The sequence below is a fragment of the Lynx rufus genome, unplaced genomic scaffold (genome assembly GCF_022079265.1).
Source record: "Lynx rufus isolate CCGP_SWC_20201006 ecotype Redwood Valley unplaced genomic scaffold, mLynRuf1.p SCAF_2, whole genome shotgun sequence".
Lineage (NCBI taxonomy): Eukaryota > Metazoa > Chordata > Mammalia > Carnivora > Felidae > Lynx > Lynx rufus.
In genome coordinates this window covers 22091086-22109258 of record NW_025814834.1, presented here as the reverse complement: position 1 = coordinate 22109258, position 18173 = coordinate 22091086, and the positions used below count along the sequence as shown (strand labels likewise).

Here is an 18173-nt window from a genome sequence, read left to right as displayed (position 1 = left end):
ATTACAAGTACTCTTTGAGTACTGGGTAAGACTGATATTGAAATATGCAAGGATTCCAAAAGATGCTTGTGGGGGGATCCCAGCTCTTATTGTTAGTAACTCTCTTGCATGCAAACACAAAAATAGGTTGTGTTTACAGAAAAAGTTTCATTCTAAAATATTGTACAAACAATGTAGGGTTGAATCACGTGACACTATTAAAACATTGCTGGATTCCATTCCTATGGGAAAGTAAGTTGACAACATAGTCACTCTCAGAAATGAACAGTGACTTCTTCTCTTCCACAATGTTTCATTTCCCCAGCGAATTTGGTTTTCTTAAAAGTATGTTGAATTGACAGGCTTAGAAAAGGAAGGTGTGTATCTATAAAATACAGACGGGGTAAGGGATGGTTGGATAATCTTTTCTGTTTCTTTCAGGACATGGGTTTTTCTTGCAGGCTGGAGGTGCTCCTTAGAAGTGGAGTTCTGTTCTGGATTTACACATTACTGACTTGCCAGCTAACCACCAAACAGTCTCACTGTGTTTTTAGATATGGCAGTTATGGTTGGCTTTGTTGTCTGAAACATAGAGCTTTCCGGTTAGAACTGAACTGAGACCAAAATTTTATTTTTAGTCGGTTTCCACAAAGACTGTCGTCGAATTACCTGCCTTTGGAAATTTGTTCTGAGATGGATTTAAAACAGTGACCTGAAGTTCAAAGGCAATATTTTTGAGCTGCCCCGCTCCACATCTCTGAGCTACTAGCTTCCATAAAATGCAATTATACTGACTCTTTGGCAACCTGGATAGATCTTTCAAGTTTCAATATTTATTCCTTTCTTTCTCCTACTTCACTGAAATGAAATTCCATCTTACCTGGATATTTTCTGAACAGGAGCAAACACCAAAATTAGTGATCGGCTCCCCACTGGTGTTCCATTTTCCTAGACTGCCTCTCGTTAAGCACCTTCTGCAAGTAAAAATGATATTAAAGCGAGGTATGTGTGTGTTCTCATATTTATGTATGAGTATATAAGCGAGTATTGGGTATTAAATTCAGATGTATAGTCTTAGGTACAGTTTACTGGTTTTTCATAACTCAAATATACATTACACTACCATTTTCAAGTGATTTGACATTTTGTGAGGGATTAGAGACAGCACTTATTGATTGAACAGTGTTGAAACCAAAGCTCATTGAATTGTCTTAATGAGGCAGGATGGGGCTTTTTGACCCCTTTCTTCTCTGCTCGTTCATCCTGTTCTCCAACCTTAGCAAAAGAATATACCAATGTCAGGTTTACATGCGTTGTGTATTATCTTGGAATTTTGAATAAGCAATACTACCTAGTGCAAAAACAGAGTCAGAAGACTTGCATCCCAGCTTTAGCTGCACGACTTACTGTCTAGATATTTTTAGACAAGTATCTCAGTCCATATGAGTCTCAGTTTCTTCATCTTAAAAATGGATTAATAATTCACAGGGTTGTTTGTTAAACAAAAATATGCACAGGAAGAAACTTTTTAGGTTAGAAAGCACCTAATGTTCACTGTTACAGCATAACATAGCTACGGAATGAACTAAAATCTGTTAAATACAGATTTCTCTCAGGCTGCTGCCCTTCTCCAGCATACAACACACACCCACTTGTATACACACACACACACACACGTGCGTGTGTGTGCGCATACACATGCATGCACATGTACGCACACAACTTGAGTGTCAAAAACAAAAAAGCAAAAAAAAAAAACAAGAACCACTTACGGATCACTGATGTTCAAACACATATTGTCGATGCCAGGGAAACTCCACATTGCTGAGACCAGAGCTTTTGTGCTTGGGTGAGAATTCCTATGATATAAAGGATAGAAACAAATCCTTGATACTCCACTAGTCTTCCATATTAAAGTCATGCTTATGAATAATTTGGAAAATAAAATATGCTGTCCAAAGGACAGTTTTCTTAAAAATCCAAGAAAGACTCAGTAGCAGGGGGAAAAAAAGTATCATGGGAAAAAAATAAGCACACGGCTCTATTTGGCTGCCTTGTTATTCTCCTAATCATCATATGCATTTAGTGATCACCTATTGTATATATGTAATATTATATTATACAGGGTTCTTAACATTACTATCCAATATTTGTGAGGCTGAAAAAAATTACTATCCAATATTTGTGAGGCTGAAAAAAAAAGTTATTTGCTCTATATAACAACAGATTGGGAAGCCACACCTAACCAGGCTTTCTCGATGAAAGTCTAGGCATTAAAAATACATACTATAACTTTATTTTTAGACAAACACAAAAACTCTTAAAGTTATCTGTTGGCAATAGAAGTGTCATGTTGCTATAAATAAAGTTGTCCATTCCTTTGGCAGAATCAGGTACAGCGCCTCATAATTCTTTATTCTTCAGCATTTCATGCATTCACTGAGGTACACTGAGGCCTCCGCAGGCACTGGGGAAACATTTTGGAAGAAGGAAACTTACGCATAGAAGGCTGTCTGTTCAGAGGTACCGTAGAGAGATGGGGAGATCTGGATCTCTGGATAACTGTTGCTGGAATTTCTCAGTGTGCCAAGGCCCATGGCAGTGGTTACAAAGACGATGGGGAGAATAACCTGAGCAATGAGACCTTTCCAGTTTCTGCGGGTATGGTGGAACCTCTTAATGAGTATCGCCATGATCTTCTTCAGTAACAGATCAAAACCATTCAACCTTTCACCTTTTGTCAGGATTTTGTCTGATTAGAGAGAGAGAGAGATTTGATATGGTTCTGGGTAATCCTGATAAATCAAGTAATAGAGTCACTTCAAAAATCATGGATGGATGGTATAATGTGATGTGATATGAAAAGCTTATATTTCGAAGGTTCTGATTTGAGGTTCAGCTCTTTTTCAACCTTGGGCCTGAGCCTCTCCATGTCATAGAACCATATGTAAAAAAGCTTTGTGAATTACAAATCACTATACACTAAAAGATTAGTTACACCCATAGTAGTTTTACATGTCAAAGTGAGATATTTACAATTTTATAAATGAATAGTGTCCCTAATCTCCAAAGTCACAATGTTTTCTCGGTATGTACTGCTAATTATACTAAGACTCAAAAGGTAGCTTCTATCAAGAGACTGAATTCCAATAAGATAAACAGAAACCCAGAAACCGACACCTAAAACTCATATGACATAAACTAATACAATGTATAACTTCAGTTTTAAAAAAAGATAAGCAGAAGCCAAAACAGCTGCCTCGTCTAAAAACTCACTCCTACTGTGGGTAATTTAGTGATTGTGAGTTTATTGGCTTGCATTCCAATGTGAGGTCCAATGAATTCACCTTAAACTTGGGAAAAGGGAAACGTTCTCTTCAAAAGTATGATTCTAGTTCAAATATTCATTACCTTCTCTTTAGAAATCTGGACTGATTATATCTGCCATTTCAAAACTCCATTTTTACCACTAGTGTCACAAAAAAGAACTCATTGGAAAAAGATGTTTACAACCCCCATCTCCCACCCCTGAAATGTTCTTCAGGTGTGGAGAAAAATTCCATGGTTTCTGATAATGAATTAAGAGCAGCTGTAGAGGCCATAAACTGTTGTCCCCTCAACTGTGCTCTTACAACTGATAATTCCACAGCCCCCTCTAAAAATATAACATTCTCTCCAAGGGCCTGACGCCAAGCACTCCTCTACATGTGATAAGATGACCGTCAACTCTGTGGATATTTTTAATTCTCCATCACAAATTATGCAGCACAAAAAATCATGATCTTCATTTAGCTGATAAGGAAAAATACAAAGCTGCTTAATTTAAAATGAATTCCAATTAAACAGAGTGAACAAGTTTAAATGCAAACTCATATCTCTGCAAAGGGGAATTGTGGAAGGAGCTGAATATTTTAAGTTAATTAGTATGCTTTTCTGTTTCTTGAGAAATTACATGTGGATGAGTTACAGGTGTATCAAATGGAGCAAATGTGCTTTCTAAAAGATAATGTCAATGAGGGAAACATTTTGACTGAAGAGTAGTTTCAAATTATGAGACAAATGCAGAGGCAAATACATAACATTTACTTCCTGAAGCAGATGACCACTTTCTAATCAAAGTCCTCAATGCCATGGGCTTGACAATTATACTCCCCAAAAGATGATAAATGAGGAATATGGCAGAGGACAAATGAGACTCCCAAGTTCCAGAACTATGCAAACATCAGAGAAGATCTTCTCTAAATTTTAGAGTCAGGCAAATGTTTAATTAAAAGTTCTGTTCCTAGAGATTTTTTCCAAGTTAAGCAAACTGTTGAAATGACTATTCCATAATTTATATATCATTTTACTATCTGCTTCCTTAAGTAAATAGTGTTTCCAAAGGCATAAATTAACTGTCAGAAAAAGAATAAGAGAGGAGAAAAGTTATTTTCAAAGGAGCCCAATTCCTCAAAGTCCTATCAAGAAACACGATTTCTGAAATGTATCTTGTGTGAAGAATTGAGGGGGACAACCTATCACTATAGGTTCTTAGGTACTGAGTCCAACTTCATCAAATCTGAAACCCTCCCCCCAAAAGCATTTTCTCAGAGCCTGAATTGTTCACAGAAGGGGAAGATTAGACATATTTTCCAATAAGGTCCCATAAAGAATGATGCCTCTTTTTTTAGCATTTTTTTTTTTTTTGATGACTCTTCTGCTGAATATGTCTGTTAGTGAGTCAGCTACCTTGCAAGGTAACTTTGTCCATTGTTGGACAGCACCAATTACAGGAAGGATTTTAATTTGTTAAACACAAATCTGAAACTGTAGTAAATTACATGTTAAAAACAACTGCCAGGGAGGCGACTGGGTGGCTCCATCAGTATCCAACTTTTGATTTCAGCTCAGGTCATGTTCTCACTGTTCGTGATATCGAGTCCCACTTTGCGCTCTGCACTGACAATATGGAGCCTGCTTGGGATTCTCTCTCTTCCCCTTTCTCTGCCCATCTCCTGCTCGCACTCTCTCTCTCAAAATAAATTAATTAATTAAAAAAAATACTCATTAAAAAAAATGACTTCTTGTGGGTGTAAGGAATACATACCACCACGCTAATGAGGAAGTTCTTTCACGTTCTTCAATACATTTTTGAAATAGAGAACTTGATTTTGTTTAATAAATACTTGGGAGATTAAAAAAATAAAGCTTACTTTTTTATTCTGAATTTATTTTTTTAATGTTTATTTTATTTTTTTGAGAGAGAGAGAAAGAGAGACGTAAGCACAAGCAGGGGAGGGGCAGAAAGAGTGGGACACACAGAATCTGAAGCAGGCTTCAGGCTCTGAGCTGTCAGCACAGAGCCCGACGCGGGGCTCAAACCCACAAGCCGTGAGATCATGACCTGAGCCGAAGTCGGATGCTTAACCGACTGAGCCACCCAGGTGTCCTTCTTTATTCTGAATTTAGAAAGAAAATCTGAAGCTGAATTTTGTCCTATGATTTTTCTCATTTATGTCATTTATTGGAATTAAGCAAAATATACACATTAGATTTATACCATCTCTGTCTGTGAAACTGCTGCTGCTCACAGATAAATCGTCGGGAGTTGAGATGCCGTTGGTACTGGAATTTCCAATTTTCTTTTGTGTTAAGTGCTCAAGACTCATATCTCTATCTTTTTGTGACTCTTTAGTCAAATTCAGAAAGACCTAGAAAGAGAAGCCAGAAAACTTCATTAACATAAAACATGCATGCCCTTTCTAGTCTCTAAGCTCAATTTTGATTTTAAATTTTTATCACATTGAGACAAGTGTGATCGTAAGCAAATATTTTTATAGTGACTTTAAATGAACATTTTTTTTTACCATATGTTATTATAATATTATTGACTATATTCCCTATGCTGTACTTTTCATCTCCCTGACTTATTTATTTTATATCTGGAGGTTTATATCTCTTAACCACCCACCCATTCCCCGATTTCACTCATCCCCTTCATTCCTCTAAGTAAACATTTCGGTATGTAAAAGATACATGTTCTCTAATTGGGTAGAAAACAGGTCTGTTTTTTTTTTTTTTTTTAATTTTTTTTTTCAACGTTTATTTATTTTTGGGACAGAGAGAGACAGAGCATGAACGGGGGAGGGGCAGAGAGAGAGGGAGACACAGAATTGGAAACAGGCTCCAGGCTCTGAGCCATCAGCCCAGAGCCTGACGCGGGGCTCGAACTCACGGACCGCGAGATCGTGACCTGGCTGAAGTCGGACGCTTAACCGACTGCGCCACCCAGGCGCCCCCCCTTTTTTTTTTTTTAAATTTTTTTTTTCAACGTTTATTTATTTTTGGGACAGAGAGAGACAGAGCATGAACGGGGGAGGGGCAGAGAGACAGGTCTGTTTTCAAAAGTCAGTCTTACATAAAAATGGTATTGAGATAGTTTTAAGATTTTCTGATTTTGTAAAATGTTTATTTTAAAATATTTTCTCTTTTTAAAGAACTGTGTATATTTAAGGGAACAGCCTTTTCTTTTTCAGCCTTAAGAAAAAAAGAAATGTACCTCTTCCACGGTGGTGTCTGAAATGCCGTAGCACCCGATGTTGAGGTCACCCATGCCATTGTCCAGTGCCCTCAGGAGTGACAGATAGGCCCCTGAGACTTTGGTGCTAAATGGAGGAAGCACATACACAAGCTCTCCGCCGATGTCCTCCTTGAGGTAGGCTTCAGGGAGGTGTGATCGGATCATTGCTGTCACAGCCATTGTGTCGCATGTTGTATTTGCACTTAGATTTGGAGTCTAGATACAAAAACAGAAGTTGAACACTCCTTCGTCTTTACACTGTACTGATGCCCAAGGGCCCTAATCAGAGGGTGGTGAGATTCTTTCAAGACATTCAGACCTGAGTCAGATGACCCATCCCTCCTCTGGTGTTTCCTGTCCCACAGGGGTCCCTAGCGTGGTCTATAAGTCACTATTTTATTGGCTCCATTCTCCCGCCTCCCTCTGTCCCTTCTTTAGCCTCCCTGCCGACTACCTCGCTCTTACCTGCTCTGCTCCAGCCACAGCAGCCTCTCTGTGTTGTCAGAGTGTTTCGAACTCAGGCACACCCTCCTCAGGGCCTTCCCAATAGTTGTTCTTTTGCCCTGAGATAGTGACATGGCTCCTTCTCTCCCAAGTCCCAACTCTTGGCTCAACTGTCATATTCTCAGAGCCCCTTCTCTTCCTACCCTACTTAAAATGGCACTGCTCAGCATTCCCATTCCCCCTCCTGTGCTTTATTTCTACCTTAGCATTCGCCACCTGCTAAGAGACTTAATAACACACTTAACAACACTATCATCGAATCCCCCATACTCTATCAGAATATAAACTCCACGAGGGTAGAGATGTTAATATCATCAGTTCTGTAATCTCAGGTATTATATACCTAATATTACATATCTAATACATACATTTCTTAATGAATTAATGAATACAACAATACATTGCTTTTCATTTGGAAGTCACATTAGGATGATCAGATGTAAAATAAATGGTGGTAGTCAAAGCCTACCTAACAGCATACACATCTTGCACAGAATTGGTAATCATATGATATTTTAGGTGGTCCAGGGATCCTTAATCGCCACTGCTGTCCTTCAAAGATGTAAAAGCACCTTTGGCCTGAGTTAGTCTTTACACTGCCACTTGAGGGGTACTGATCAGAAAGTGAGTACACAACTACATATTCTCTTTATTTGCTTTAATGCAAAAAATCTAATTTTTAGCCTTACAGGCTAAAATGCTATGGAAACTAAAAGGCTGATCCTCCATATGAGCAAACTTAGGATGTAGATCCTTTTTGACCAAGTATCCCGGTTCTCTGTGTGATCCTGGACCAGTGGCATCCACATCATGTGGACCCTTGTTATAAAGGTAGTCAGTTCTAGAACCCCATCCTAGACCTACTGAATCAGAGACTCTTGGGGTGAGGCCAGAAATGTGGGTCTAATCAAGGTCTTTGGGTGTTCCGATGCTTCCATGGGTTTGAGAAGTGTGAAACTAACATATTAATGATGAATTTTAGCAGTTAATAAAATTGGAGAGATTCTGCCTCCATTTCACAAAAAATAGTAATTCATGCCCCTGTCATGAGGTACACTTTCTCTCTTACAAACCTTTTTCTTAGTGAGCGTGAGGTGATAGCCGTCCCCAAACGCTTCCTTGAGGTAAAATGGTGACCCACAGCAGCGCAGCCCGCCCTGCTCCAGGAAGGCTATGCGGTCACTCAGCACTTCAGCTTCGTCCAAGTGGTGCGTGGACAGAATGATTGTTCTGGCTTAAAAATACAGAGAAGAACAACCGAGAATGAAAAATGAAGACACAGCTCCTGAGATATACAGAGTTAGCACGAGTAAATCCTGTGATTTATGAGGAGATGAAGCACGTTTTATGAGCTAACTGAAAAACTGACCAGAAGGAGCTTTCAAAATAAACAAGGAGAAATTTGGAAGGGGTGTTGCTAAATATACAGGGCTCTTTTCTCATAAGTCGGCAGTGAAAAGGCATTGCCTTTGCTGTATGGCTGAATGTCCATCAGTCAGAGGCACGCGTTAGCAACTCCTTCCTTAGTTTGCTCCTTTGTCTTCATTTCCATTCTTTCTCTCTTTGCCTGTCTCTCTCCCCCACTTTTTTCACTATGAAGAAGCAATAATTTTCAAGACTTTTTGAATATTCCTCTCTGATTAATCCACTCCACTCTGATTGCTTCTTTGCTTCACATCCTGTTAGCACTTGTTTAGTCTGTTTTCAGTTTATTTTCGTTTGTGTATGTTTGATATCTCTAATTAGATTCTAAGCTCCTGTAGGCAGAATTTGGGACTTCTATCTTTTTGCATGCTCTCAAAAAGGCCAGTGAACTCAACTCACAGGGGGCACTACAGGGATATTAACTAATAAACCCAGAAATTTAATGGCGGGAAGAGAAGACTTTGGGAAGGGGAAGACTCCATCTGAGACTTTTAACAGGGCTTCTAAACAGAAAAGGTGTAGGCTTGGTTGCAAGCATCCCAGAGGACAAAGTTATGACCGCTGGGTGGACAAGTTATAAGAAGGTCCTCATACCAGTTTTGTTCTTGGATATAACATCCCATATACTTCGGCGAGAACATGGGTCAACTCCAGTGGATGGTTCATCCAAAATGACCACCCGTGATCCACCAATAAGAGCTATAGATATGGATAGCTTCCTCTTCATTCCTCCTGACAAAGTGCCAACTCTCTTATGACGATGGCTGTATAGTCCAGTATCTTTTAACGTCCTTCAAAAATAATGTATGGTGGTTATTTTTGACAGAGAAAATATTTGAATACTGAAAAAATACATTAAGTACTTTAAGTAATAGGTGTTTACTAAGCAACTATTATGTGCTCAGCAAGGTACAATACACTATTAAGGATTCATGATACGTTTTTTTATTGTTTATCGTCTAGTTGGAGGTTCAAAATTGATACCCAGAAAACAACACAAGGGAATACATGGCTCATTTTTTTATTTGTTCATTGAAAAATACTTAGGGAAGGCCTGCCTGTTTTGTGTTTAAGCTACTGGAGGAAAGTAGTGAGAAGACAATATTTCTACCCATAAGGAGATTAGGTTCTATCTAGTATGTGTATGTATTGGGAAGGATGCAGATAAAATTCGGTCAATAAACATATTCCCAAGTATGTTTATAATTCACCAGGTGGTAACAAGTACAATAAAAAATACATAAAGCAGGGTACATGAGATAAGGAGTGCCTGGGGCATGCTATTTTAAGCATATATATATATATGTATATATATATACACAGTCATCCCCTCAGAGAAGGTGATATTTGATCAGAGACTAGGAAAATGGAGGAGTGGGTCAAACAGCTGTCTGGGGAAGGCTGCTCTAAGTAGAGGAAACAATAAGTGAGAAGCCCTGTGGCGGGAGTATAAGCCAATGTGTGACTTAGGCAGTGTCTAGAGTACAGTGAATGGAGGAAAACTAGAAGGAAATGACATCAGAAGTGAGATGGGGGCAAGTCTTGTAGGGTCTCTTGGCCTCTACTGAGTTCAACACTGAATGTGGTGGGATGCCATAAAGGGCTTTGAACCCTGGAGTTACATGGTCTGATTTGTCTTTTTTTTTTTTTTAGTTTATTTACTTATTTTTAGAGAGAGAGAGATCGAGAGAGAGAGAGAGAGAAAAGCATGAGAAGCATGAGTGGGGAGGGGCAGAGAGAGAGAATAAAGAGAATCCCAAGCAGCCTCCACACTGTCAGTGCAGATCCCGATGCAGGGCTTGAACTCACAAACCACAATGTCATGATCTGAGCTGAAGTTGGTCACTCAACTGATTGAGCCACCCCAGCATCCCCTGATTTGTCTTTTAAAAAGGTCACCCAGGCTGCTCTTTGAAGGATAAACTGTATAAGGGAGAGGAGAAGGTAGGTGTCCAGTTAGTAGGCTTGGCCTGATGTTGTAGCCATTAGAAACAGAGGATTTGGGGCAATATGGTAGCCCGAGATGAAGAAAGTTAAACAGTTTCAGTACAATAATTGGCTCGTGATGATGACGACATAAAATATATACAATACTGGAAAAGTAGAAAAACTAAAACCAATTCTTTTGTGACCAAATGTTTCCTACAGGCATTATCATTACCATAGCTTGATGTCTTTTTGAGAGGCGTTACCAGTGCATGTCCTGATTGTCACTATACTGACCTTTTCACTTCCTCATGCAGCTGCTTTTTAGTCCAGTGAGGAACTTTGATGGAGCCATACAGGAGTAAGTGTTCCTTGGTAGTGAGATAACTAAACAAGACGTCGTGCTGCATGCAGACCCCCATGCTCTTCCGTACCGTGTGTAGGTCTGTTTTGGTATCTTTTCCATAAACAAAGATGGTGCCTGCTGAAGCCCCAAAAAGCCCAGTCAACATGGAGCTGAAAATGAAGAAATGATAAATTAGGTATCAACCAAGCATTTAAGTTAGATTTTAGAACTAAATATATCTCATTCATTAGCAAACAGTATTACAGTGTATCTCCTCAGGTAAGACCAAGCTATAAAATAAAATGGTATTACATGGGAACAAACATTGAGTGACTTTTAAGCTTTTAATTATTTAGAGTGTTACATAAACACTACACAGTGACAGTGATGGGGAGGGGTGGTGGCCGTAGTAATGACAAAAATGGTCACATACTTTAATTGCCAAGTATGCTCTCTCCTTGAGCAAACTCATGCACCTCCCTGGCATCAGATGGTATCTATGAGTCATGGAGTCTCAAATTTATATCTTTAGCCCAGACCTCACCACTCAGATCCAGATTTGCACTGTATATCCAGAAGACAGTATCACTTCTCCATAAGACATCTTACAGGACCCTCAAACTCAACATGTTTAAAATTTAACTCAGGATCTTTGCCCTCAACTCTGTGCCCCCACTGATGTTCCTCTTTCACCATACGATGAATCCAAATACTGGTTGCACAAGCCTAGAATCCACAAGCTGTGTTTGCATCCTCCTCCTATCTCTGTTTTCAACCTCTGCCCACATGTCCCATTTTCCCAGCCACACCACAGTGCAAGCCACACCACCACTTGCTCCTGACCACACCACTCTCCTTCCCATGTGAACATTGGTCACTTTCAGTCCCTTTCTCTACACTGTGATTATTCTCTATCTTACTAGACAATTGCTTATCATTTTTCAGATGGTTAATAAACTGAGCAATTACTTAATATCCATCTTCTCCAGTAACATGTAAGCTCCATGAGGTCATGCAAAGGATCCATTTTTCCACCACTGTCTCTAGTACCTAACTAGTACCTTGTACCTTGTATATAATGAACCCTAAATGACTATTGTGGATTTAATAGGGAATCAATAATATATGCAATTCTTCCCATAAAAACACCTTGAAATATAAACAACTCATTCTTCATATTCAGAAGAATAAAATTAGGACTTTCTCAGCTAAAATTACAGCTTCTTCAAAAAACCTTCTTCTCTTTTCTTCGCTGGTCTCTTATTGCCTATTAGAAACCTGCTTTTAAGCACTAAATCACTATGTTTTCACTAGAAAGCCAACTTTGAATTTAAGCAGGCCATATAAATAAGAGTAGCTGCATGTTCCCTCATTTCATGACCTTACTTTGTCCCCTTTTATTTGTAAAAGAAAAATTAATTTGAATATATTTTGGCAGTCACTGAGCTTACTTATGATAATACTAAATAGGATATCCAGCAACTGACACTTTTTTCAAGTAAGAGCTAAAGAGAAACAGCAGCTTAGCATTGACTTCCAGCCAAGAATGTGGAGCACTGGAGGTGAGTCACAAAAAAAAATTCAAAAGGATGTCACTTTAAAAACATTTGAGTCTCTTCTCCTTTTGGACACATCAGTTAAATCATGAGTGAGAAAGAACAGCTCATGTACCACTCCTGGCCCTTTTGATCTATATCTGATAGCTGGTGATTTCTCTCTTCATGAATCAAGGCAAGGAGCAGCTGGGGCTGAGTGTGTTTATAGCAAAGTGTGTAAACTCAAAATTATACATGGGCCAGAATAGAAATGCAAATAAATGAAGCAGACTGGGCATATGCGACAGTGCAGATTTGTGAGGAACAGGAATAAATCAGAAAGCAGATGTCCCCTTTAAGAGAACAGTCACCGGTAAGACCCAACCAATTGTCCCCACCTTAGACCGTGGACCCAGTATTGCTAGAACATCCTATTATCCAAGGAATGTGAAGAATATTTCTTTTTATTAGAAAACCTCTCCATTTGTAAATATTGGCACTGAATTATAACTTTTAAGAAGTACTGGTTCAGCCTGATCTGGCCTTTTGAGGTCTCAGATTGGGACCTCTGACTTAGACTCCATTTTATAGTAAACAAAATGAGCTACCTTAATCTATCTCGGAGATGCAGTAACTTTATCCTTTATGAAAGAAATGAGGAAATATTAAGTAATAGGCTTCCAGGACAATAAGTGTTAAAAAGTAACATACATCGTAGTAGTTTTCCCGGCTCCATTGGGCCCCAGCAATGAAGTAATATGTCCTTCATAGAAGTTCAGATTGAGGTTATCAACAGCAATTTTTGAGCCATAGATCTTTGTGACCCCATGAAGGGCAACCCCAACTGTGAGATCCTTAGGTTCAGGCTCAATGTTGGAGGGGAACATGTACTCAGGACCTGAAGGGAAATCAAGAGAAGAATTATAAAGCTCACAAAGAAGGAAAATGCAGCTACAGAGAGGCTTTTCCTTAATTAAAAACTGAAGACTATAACAACACAGGCCTCTAAGTAAAAATAACTCTGGAAACAAAATATCTATTGTAGCCTTCAGCCTCCTTCTCATTTGGTTAAAGAATGAATGAGGTGGGGAACCACATTCTCCAAGGCTCATATCACACCTCTCTGTCAGAACAGGTAGTCTTAGACTACGCTATCATAATAATGAATTCTCCTTGATTCAACAGATCTCAAATATTTAAAAGGCAGTCTAAGTTCTCTGATCAGACAGGATGATACCAACTAATGGAAAAAAAAAAATGTCTACAAGATGTGATTTTACGGTGACAAGGCCAGTTCAGATCTGTGGTTATAGAATCCAGTTTATTGATTACTATCCACATCTGCTTTAGGCACCACACATAGACCATGGATATTGGTCATCCTTACCTTATGAAGATGGCACTACTCACCCAATGTAAATCATGAGCTTTAAACTGTTTGTTCAGCGTTGGTGATGGGTTATGCTAAATTATCTGTATTTGTAACTTGGTTACTCTTTTTGACTAGTGACAGATGGCTGGAGTTAGGGGTGTAGACTGTGGCCAAGGAACAAATTTTTCTCTGTGTGAATCTAACTGGACCACAAAGGGATCTACAATCTTGGCCTAATTAGCGCCATATGCTAACCAACTGAGCTAATGAGCCCAGAAAAAGCCACAATTTAATCTCCATAAGAGTCTGAACACATATGTGTGGACATATTCATCCATGACTAAAAGGATGATAATTTTGCCATTTAGAAAAACATAATTAAAATCACTAGTCATGTAAATTTTTATATCACTTCTGTCATAATAATGTTTGTTGTTGACCTACTTGTCTTACTGGCAGATGGGTTGGTGTTCTGCATCATGATATTAGTAAACATAAGGCCATTGCTTTTCTCATGCTTCATGTCTGTACATCCCAATCGCTCCTTCCAATAGGAAGGGAGGACTGGAAAATACCACGGAGCTGCCATGCCATAGGTACCTGTGATAAAAATGTATTAGGAAGAATAAATATTAGCTGATTGTTAACATTAGGCATCAGAAGCTAAACAACAGAACATTATCTATGGTTCAGAAAGTATTTTCTTTCTTTCTTTTTTTTTGATCTATATCAAATTAAAGCGTAGTCTGTTTCCAAAGTAAAGCAAAAAAAGATAGCCTCTCTTTTATTCTTTTTAAAAAATAACTTCATTGAGGTATAATTACATGCCATAAAATCTGCTCATTATAATAAGTGTAGAGGTAGATGATTTTAGTAAATACCTGAAGTTGTGCAACCATCACCACAACCCATGCATTATTAGACTATTCCTACAGCTTCAACAAGTGTTCTTATGTCCATGTACAGATAACTCCTGGTCCCACCTCAAGTTCTAGACAATTACTGATTTGCTTTCTGTCTCTACACATTTGTCTTTTATAGGAATTTATGCAAATGGAAGAATACTCTTCTATTCTACAACACCAGGAAATACACAAATATCAGTAAGGCTGAATGGAAAAGCTCTCAAGCATGTTAAAAGTAATGATGACCTGAGAACTAAAATAGGGGCTCTAACTAGTGTTTTCTATTAGAATTTGGTAAATTCTCCTCAGAATTAGGAGAATTGGTTTTGCTTTATCATGTCTCATGTGCCCAATTGGAAAGACTGGATTCCATGCTTCTTGATACACTCCACCCTTTAAAGGAACATCAGAGAAGGAATTCACCAGTGCACTATCTCGTCCTGGAAAGTTCTGGTTAGTTTGGAGTTTTAAGTTTGTATGGCTTTTTTTTTTTTTGAGACTATATATGGCAGATCAAATATTAAAAAATATATAGTAGCTGATTTATAAGCATGAAAACTATACAAAATATATCTGTAGGAAGTATGTTCATACCTGGGAACACATTTCTGACATACCAAGCAATAAGGAAATAAATGAAAGAGTCAGCTAGGATTAGACAGCAGAGCCAACCAAAGGAGGTAGTGTCATCCTGAACTGGGGAACTGTACATATTTTCCCACTGAAGACCTAAAAAGTAAACACATGTATTTATTCTTCTGCGAGATGTACTGCAGTTGTGAAGGATAAACTCTAGTTTTAAAGGAAGTGAGCCTACCAATGCCTTGCTCCTCATATCTTGCAATGTATTGACTTGCATAACTGAATGCTGTTGGGGACAGCAGGCTCTGTGAAGAAATGAAACAGCAATGATAGTTCTTACAAGTTTTGTGCAAGAGGGATCTAAACATACTTAAAACTTTGGACACTTATACAGATAAAATTGACACTAACTCCCTAAGCGTATTTAAAAATGGAGAGATCCCATTGGTACGGGTCCAGAGGTACCGTACCAAGCACACTACCCCTCTGAAGAAGAGAAGAGGGAATAGCGGAAAACAAAATCAGGAAAATTATGACTTGGAAACTATTTGCCAAAAACCCAAAATATGTATCTAAACTTAGTAAATGTTACTCATCAATTTATAAGATAGGTAATTAAAGGGTAATGCAGTGCTAAGACTAAAATCAAATCAACTGTTAGAAGCCATAAGATGTTTTTACTTCATAAATTGATTACAGGTAACAGAAGTACTATGAATTAAAATATACTAAAATATGAATTGATTGAATACTTACAATGTAACAAATTAGAAATTTAATGTTGCATTAACCCAAAGTAGTCAATGTTAAATGAAAGTTATTTAACACTTTCCATTTCCATAAACACCAAAGTTGCAATATGACTCTCAAAGAGATTTATTTTTCTGCTTTCCAAATTTCAAACTATTCTTATTGATTTCATTAAAATTCTTAAATTAATTCAATACTTTTGAATTGAAAAGGCAGAAAAGAATTCAAAATTGATTATATGCTGTCAGTGCATTTGTCTTTATGCCTATAAGTTATATTGTATGTTACCAAACCCATGAAAATTATTCACACACGTGAATAATTACAGTAATAAAGGCTTTAAGATATTTAAGGAGTTGGACCAGAAAAGAAGTTAGAATTTGTGATGATCTTTAAAATGATTGTTTTTAAAAGATTATTCTTTCTTCAGAAATTATTTCTTAACAGCATTACATACTATGATTTTAACAACTGGGGGGAAAGTTTCGTTTTCATTGTCTTATGTTTGTACAGTACTCAATGATATAGAAAAAACTATCATTAGAACACTTAAGCTTATTTTGTAATCGCAGAACTTTTCAATTTAGATAAATGAACTTTTAGTTTGAGAGTCTAAAAACATAAAAAGAACCAATTCTTATCACACACTAGCCATTCAGTTGTGACAGTTGACTCACCATGAATACTTTTACAATGTAACTCAACTCATCCTCAACTGTAATCAGAACAATAAAGGGAAAAAAAGCAATGATGTAGATGAGGCTTCCAATAAGGGCTGCAATGTTGGTGTTGTTGAAGAAGACACTGATAAGATAGCTCATGGCAATAACTGAGAAACTGTAGTCCGAAAAATACAGGAACAAAATGAAACCATTTGTTTTAGGAAGAATATTGCCAAACTTCAGAATAATGATAAGGATGACGATGGTAACCAGTAAAAATCCAATACTCTCTATAAGCCAGGCAAAAAAGTGGCTGCAGGAGTTCACACCCATCATCTTCATGTACTGTGAAAAGGAAAAAGCGTTAGCCACTTTTTGAGCAGATATTCTCTCAAATAGCAATTATTTCTGCACCATGCCAAAATGCCCATGAGACTCTTCATATATATGGAACTAGGCATCTTAATGATTTTCATAAGTCAAGGATTTGTCCATGCTTGCTATGTAAAATTAATACGACCATTTACATCAGCCCAATTTAAATTGTATGCTTTCAGAGTGCCTAATATAATGGATGATTTGGATGGTGAGGTTCTTTTTTTTATTTTTTCCAATTTCATTTTATAACTGGTATCTAACTGATGCACCCAGATTAAATTAATTTAGAATAGATTATCAAAATTTATGGTGTCTTCTGCAGAATTTTACAACATGAATTTGACATTTGTGCAGGCATGAATATTTCAAGCAGGTAGAAAAACACGGTTTATTTCAAATTCAGTATAGGGATTGAGATAGCAAAACTCTCTTTAAGAAAAATCTAAACATTGACGGACAACACAATCAGTATTCAGGTTCCTGAGAAAAGTAGAATGGACCTGATTCCTAAGATTTAAAACATGGAAACTTTGAAGGGAGACTTTCTGCCTTGTGGCACAGCTTCCCCATCCTTAAGATCACTGGTAGTCTAGGTCAGGTCTGTCCAATCTTTGTTTCTCAAAAAGACATTCATGCACCCAAAATGAACTCATGTATCTGAGATTCATTCTCTCTCAATTTATATTCTTTAATAACTCAGTAACATCCCTAAAGGCCAAGGCATTTCACCAAGGTAGAGAAACAGATCAGCATGATATGTTTGAGCATTAACTCAAAAGGATTCTGAAAGCTCTAACGTCCCCTGGATCTTGGTTGTCTCAAATTTGATGACATGTTGCAATTTGTGGGAACCTGCATATCCTGGTACCTAGTTTTAACAATACATGATTAATGCTAAGCTTATGAATCAACAGTCCATTTTTTTTTAATTTTTTTTTTTAACGTTTATTTATTTTTGAGACAGAGAGAGACACAGCCTGAATGGGGGAGGGGCAGAGAGAGAGGGAGACACAGAATCGGAAGCAGGCTCCAGGCTCTGAGCCATCAGCCCAGAGCCCAACGCGGGGCTCGAACTCACGGACCGCGAGATCGTGACCTGAGCTGAAGTCGGACGCTTAACCAACTGCGCCACCCAGGCGCCCCTCAACAGTCCATTTTTAAAAAAGAACAAAAGAAATGCTCCACTAAAGCTTTATGATCTAGTATTTCAGGTAAAATCAAGGATTTTCAATGTCCTCCTTCTTTAAACC

At 38.0% G+C, this 18173-nt stretch overlaps 1 protein-coding gene across 1 annotated transcript in view; it reads right to left on the bottom strand.

Annotated features, from left to right (window-relative positions):
* The window catches only part of ABCA12 (ATP binding cassette subfamily A member 12), a 185427-nt gene that overhangs the window by 32209 nt on the left and 135045 nt on the right, over positions 1 to 18173 (bottom strand). Inside the window, exons 24-36 of the mRNA XM_047085001.1 lie at positions 16561 to 16890; positions 15369 to 15438; positions 15146 to 15280; positions 14100 to 14246; positions 12986 to 13172; positions 10691 to 10909; positions 9062 to 9258; positions 8116 to 8276; positions 6518 to 6754; positions 5519 to 5669; positions 2479 to 2731; positions 1752 to 1838; positions 860 to 953 (exon numbers count right to left, since the gene is read on the bottom strand). Coding sequence (XP_046940957.1) covers positions 860 to 953; positions 1752 to 1838; positions 2479 to 2731; positions 5519 to 5669; positions 6518 to 6754; positions 8116 to 8276; positions 9062 to 9258; positions 10691 to 10909; positions 12986 to 13172; positions 14100 to 14246; positions 15146 to 15280; positions 15369 to 15438; positions 16561 to 16890 — 2268 coding nt within the window. The remainder of the gene's footprint in view (positions 1 to 859; positions 954 to 1751; positions 1839 to 2478; positions 2732 to 5518; positions 5670 to 6517; positions 6755 to 8115; positions 8277 to 9061; positions 9259 to 10690; positions 10910 to 12985; positions 13173 to 14099; positions 14247 to 15145; positions 15281 to 15368; positions 15439 to 16560; positions 16891 to 18173) is intronic.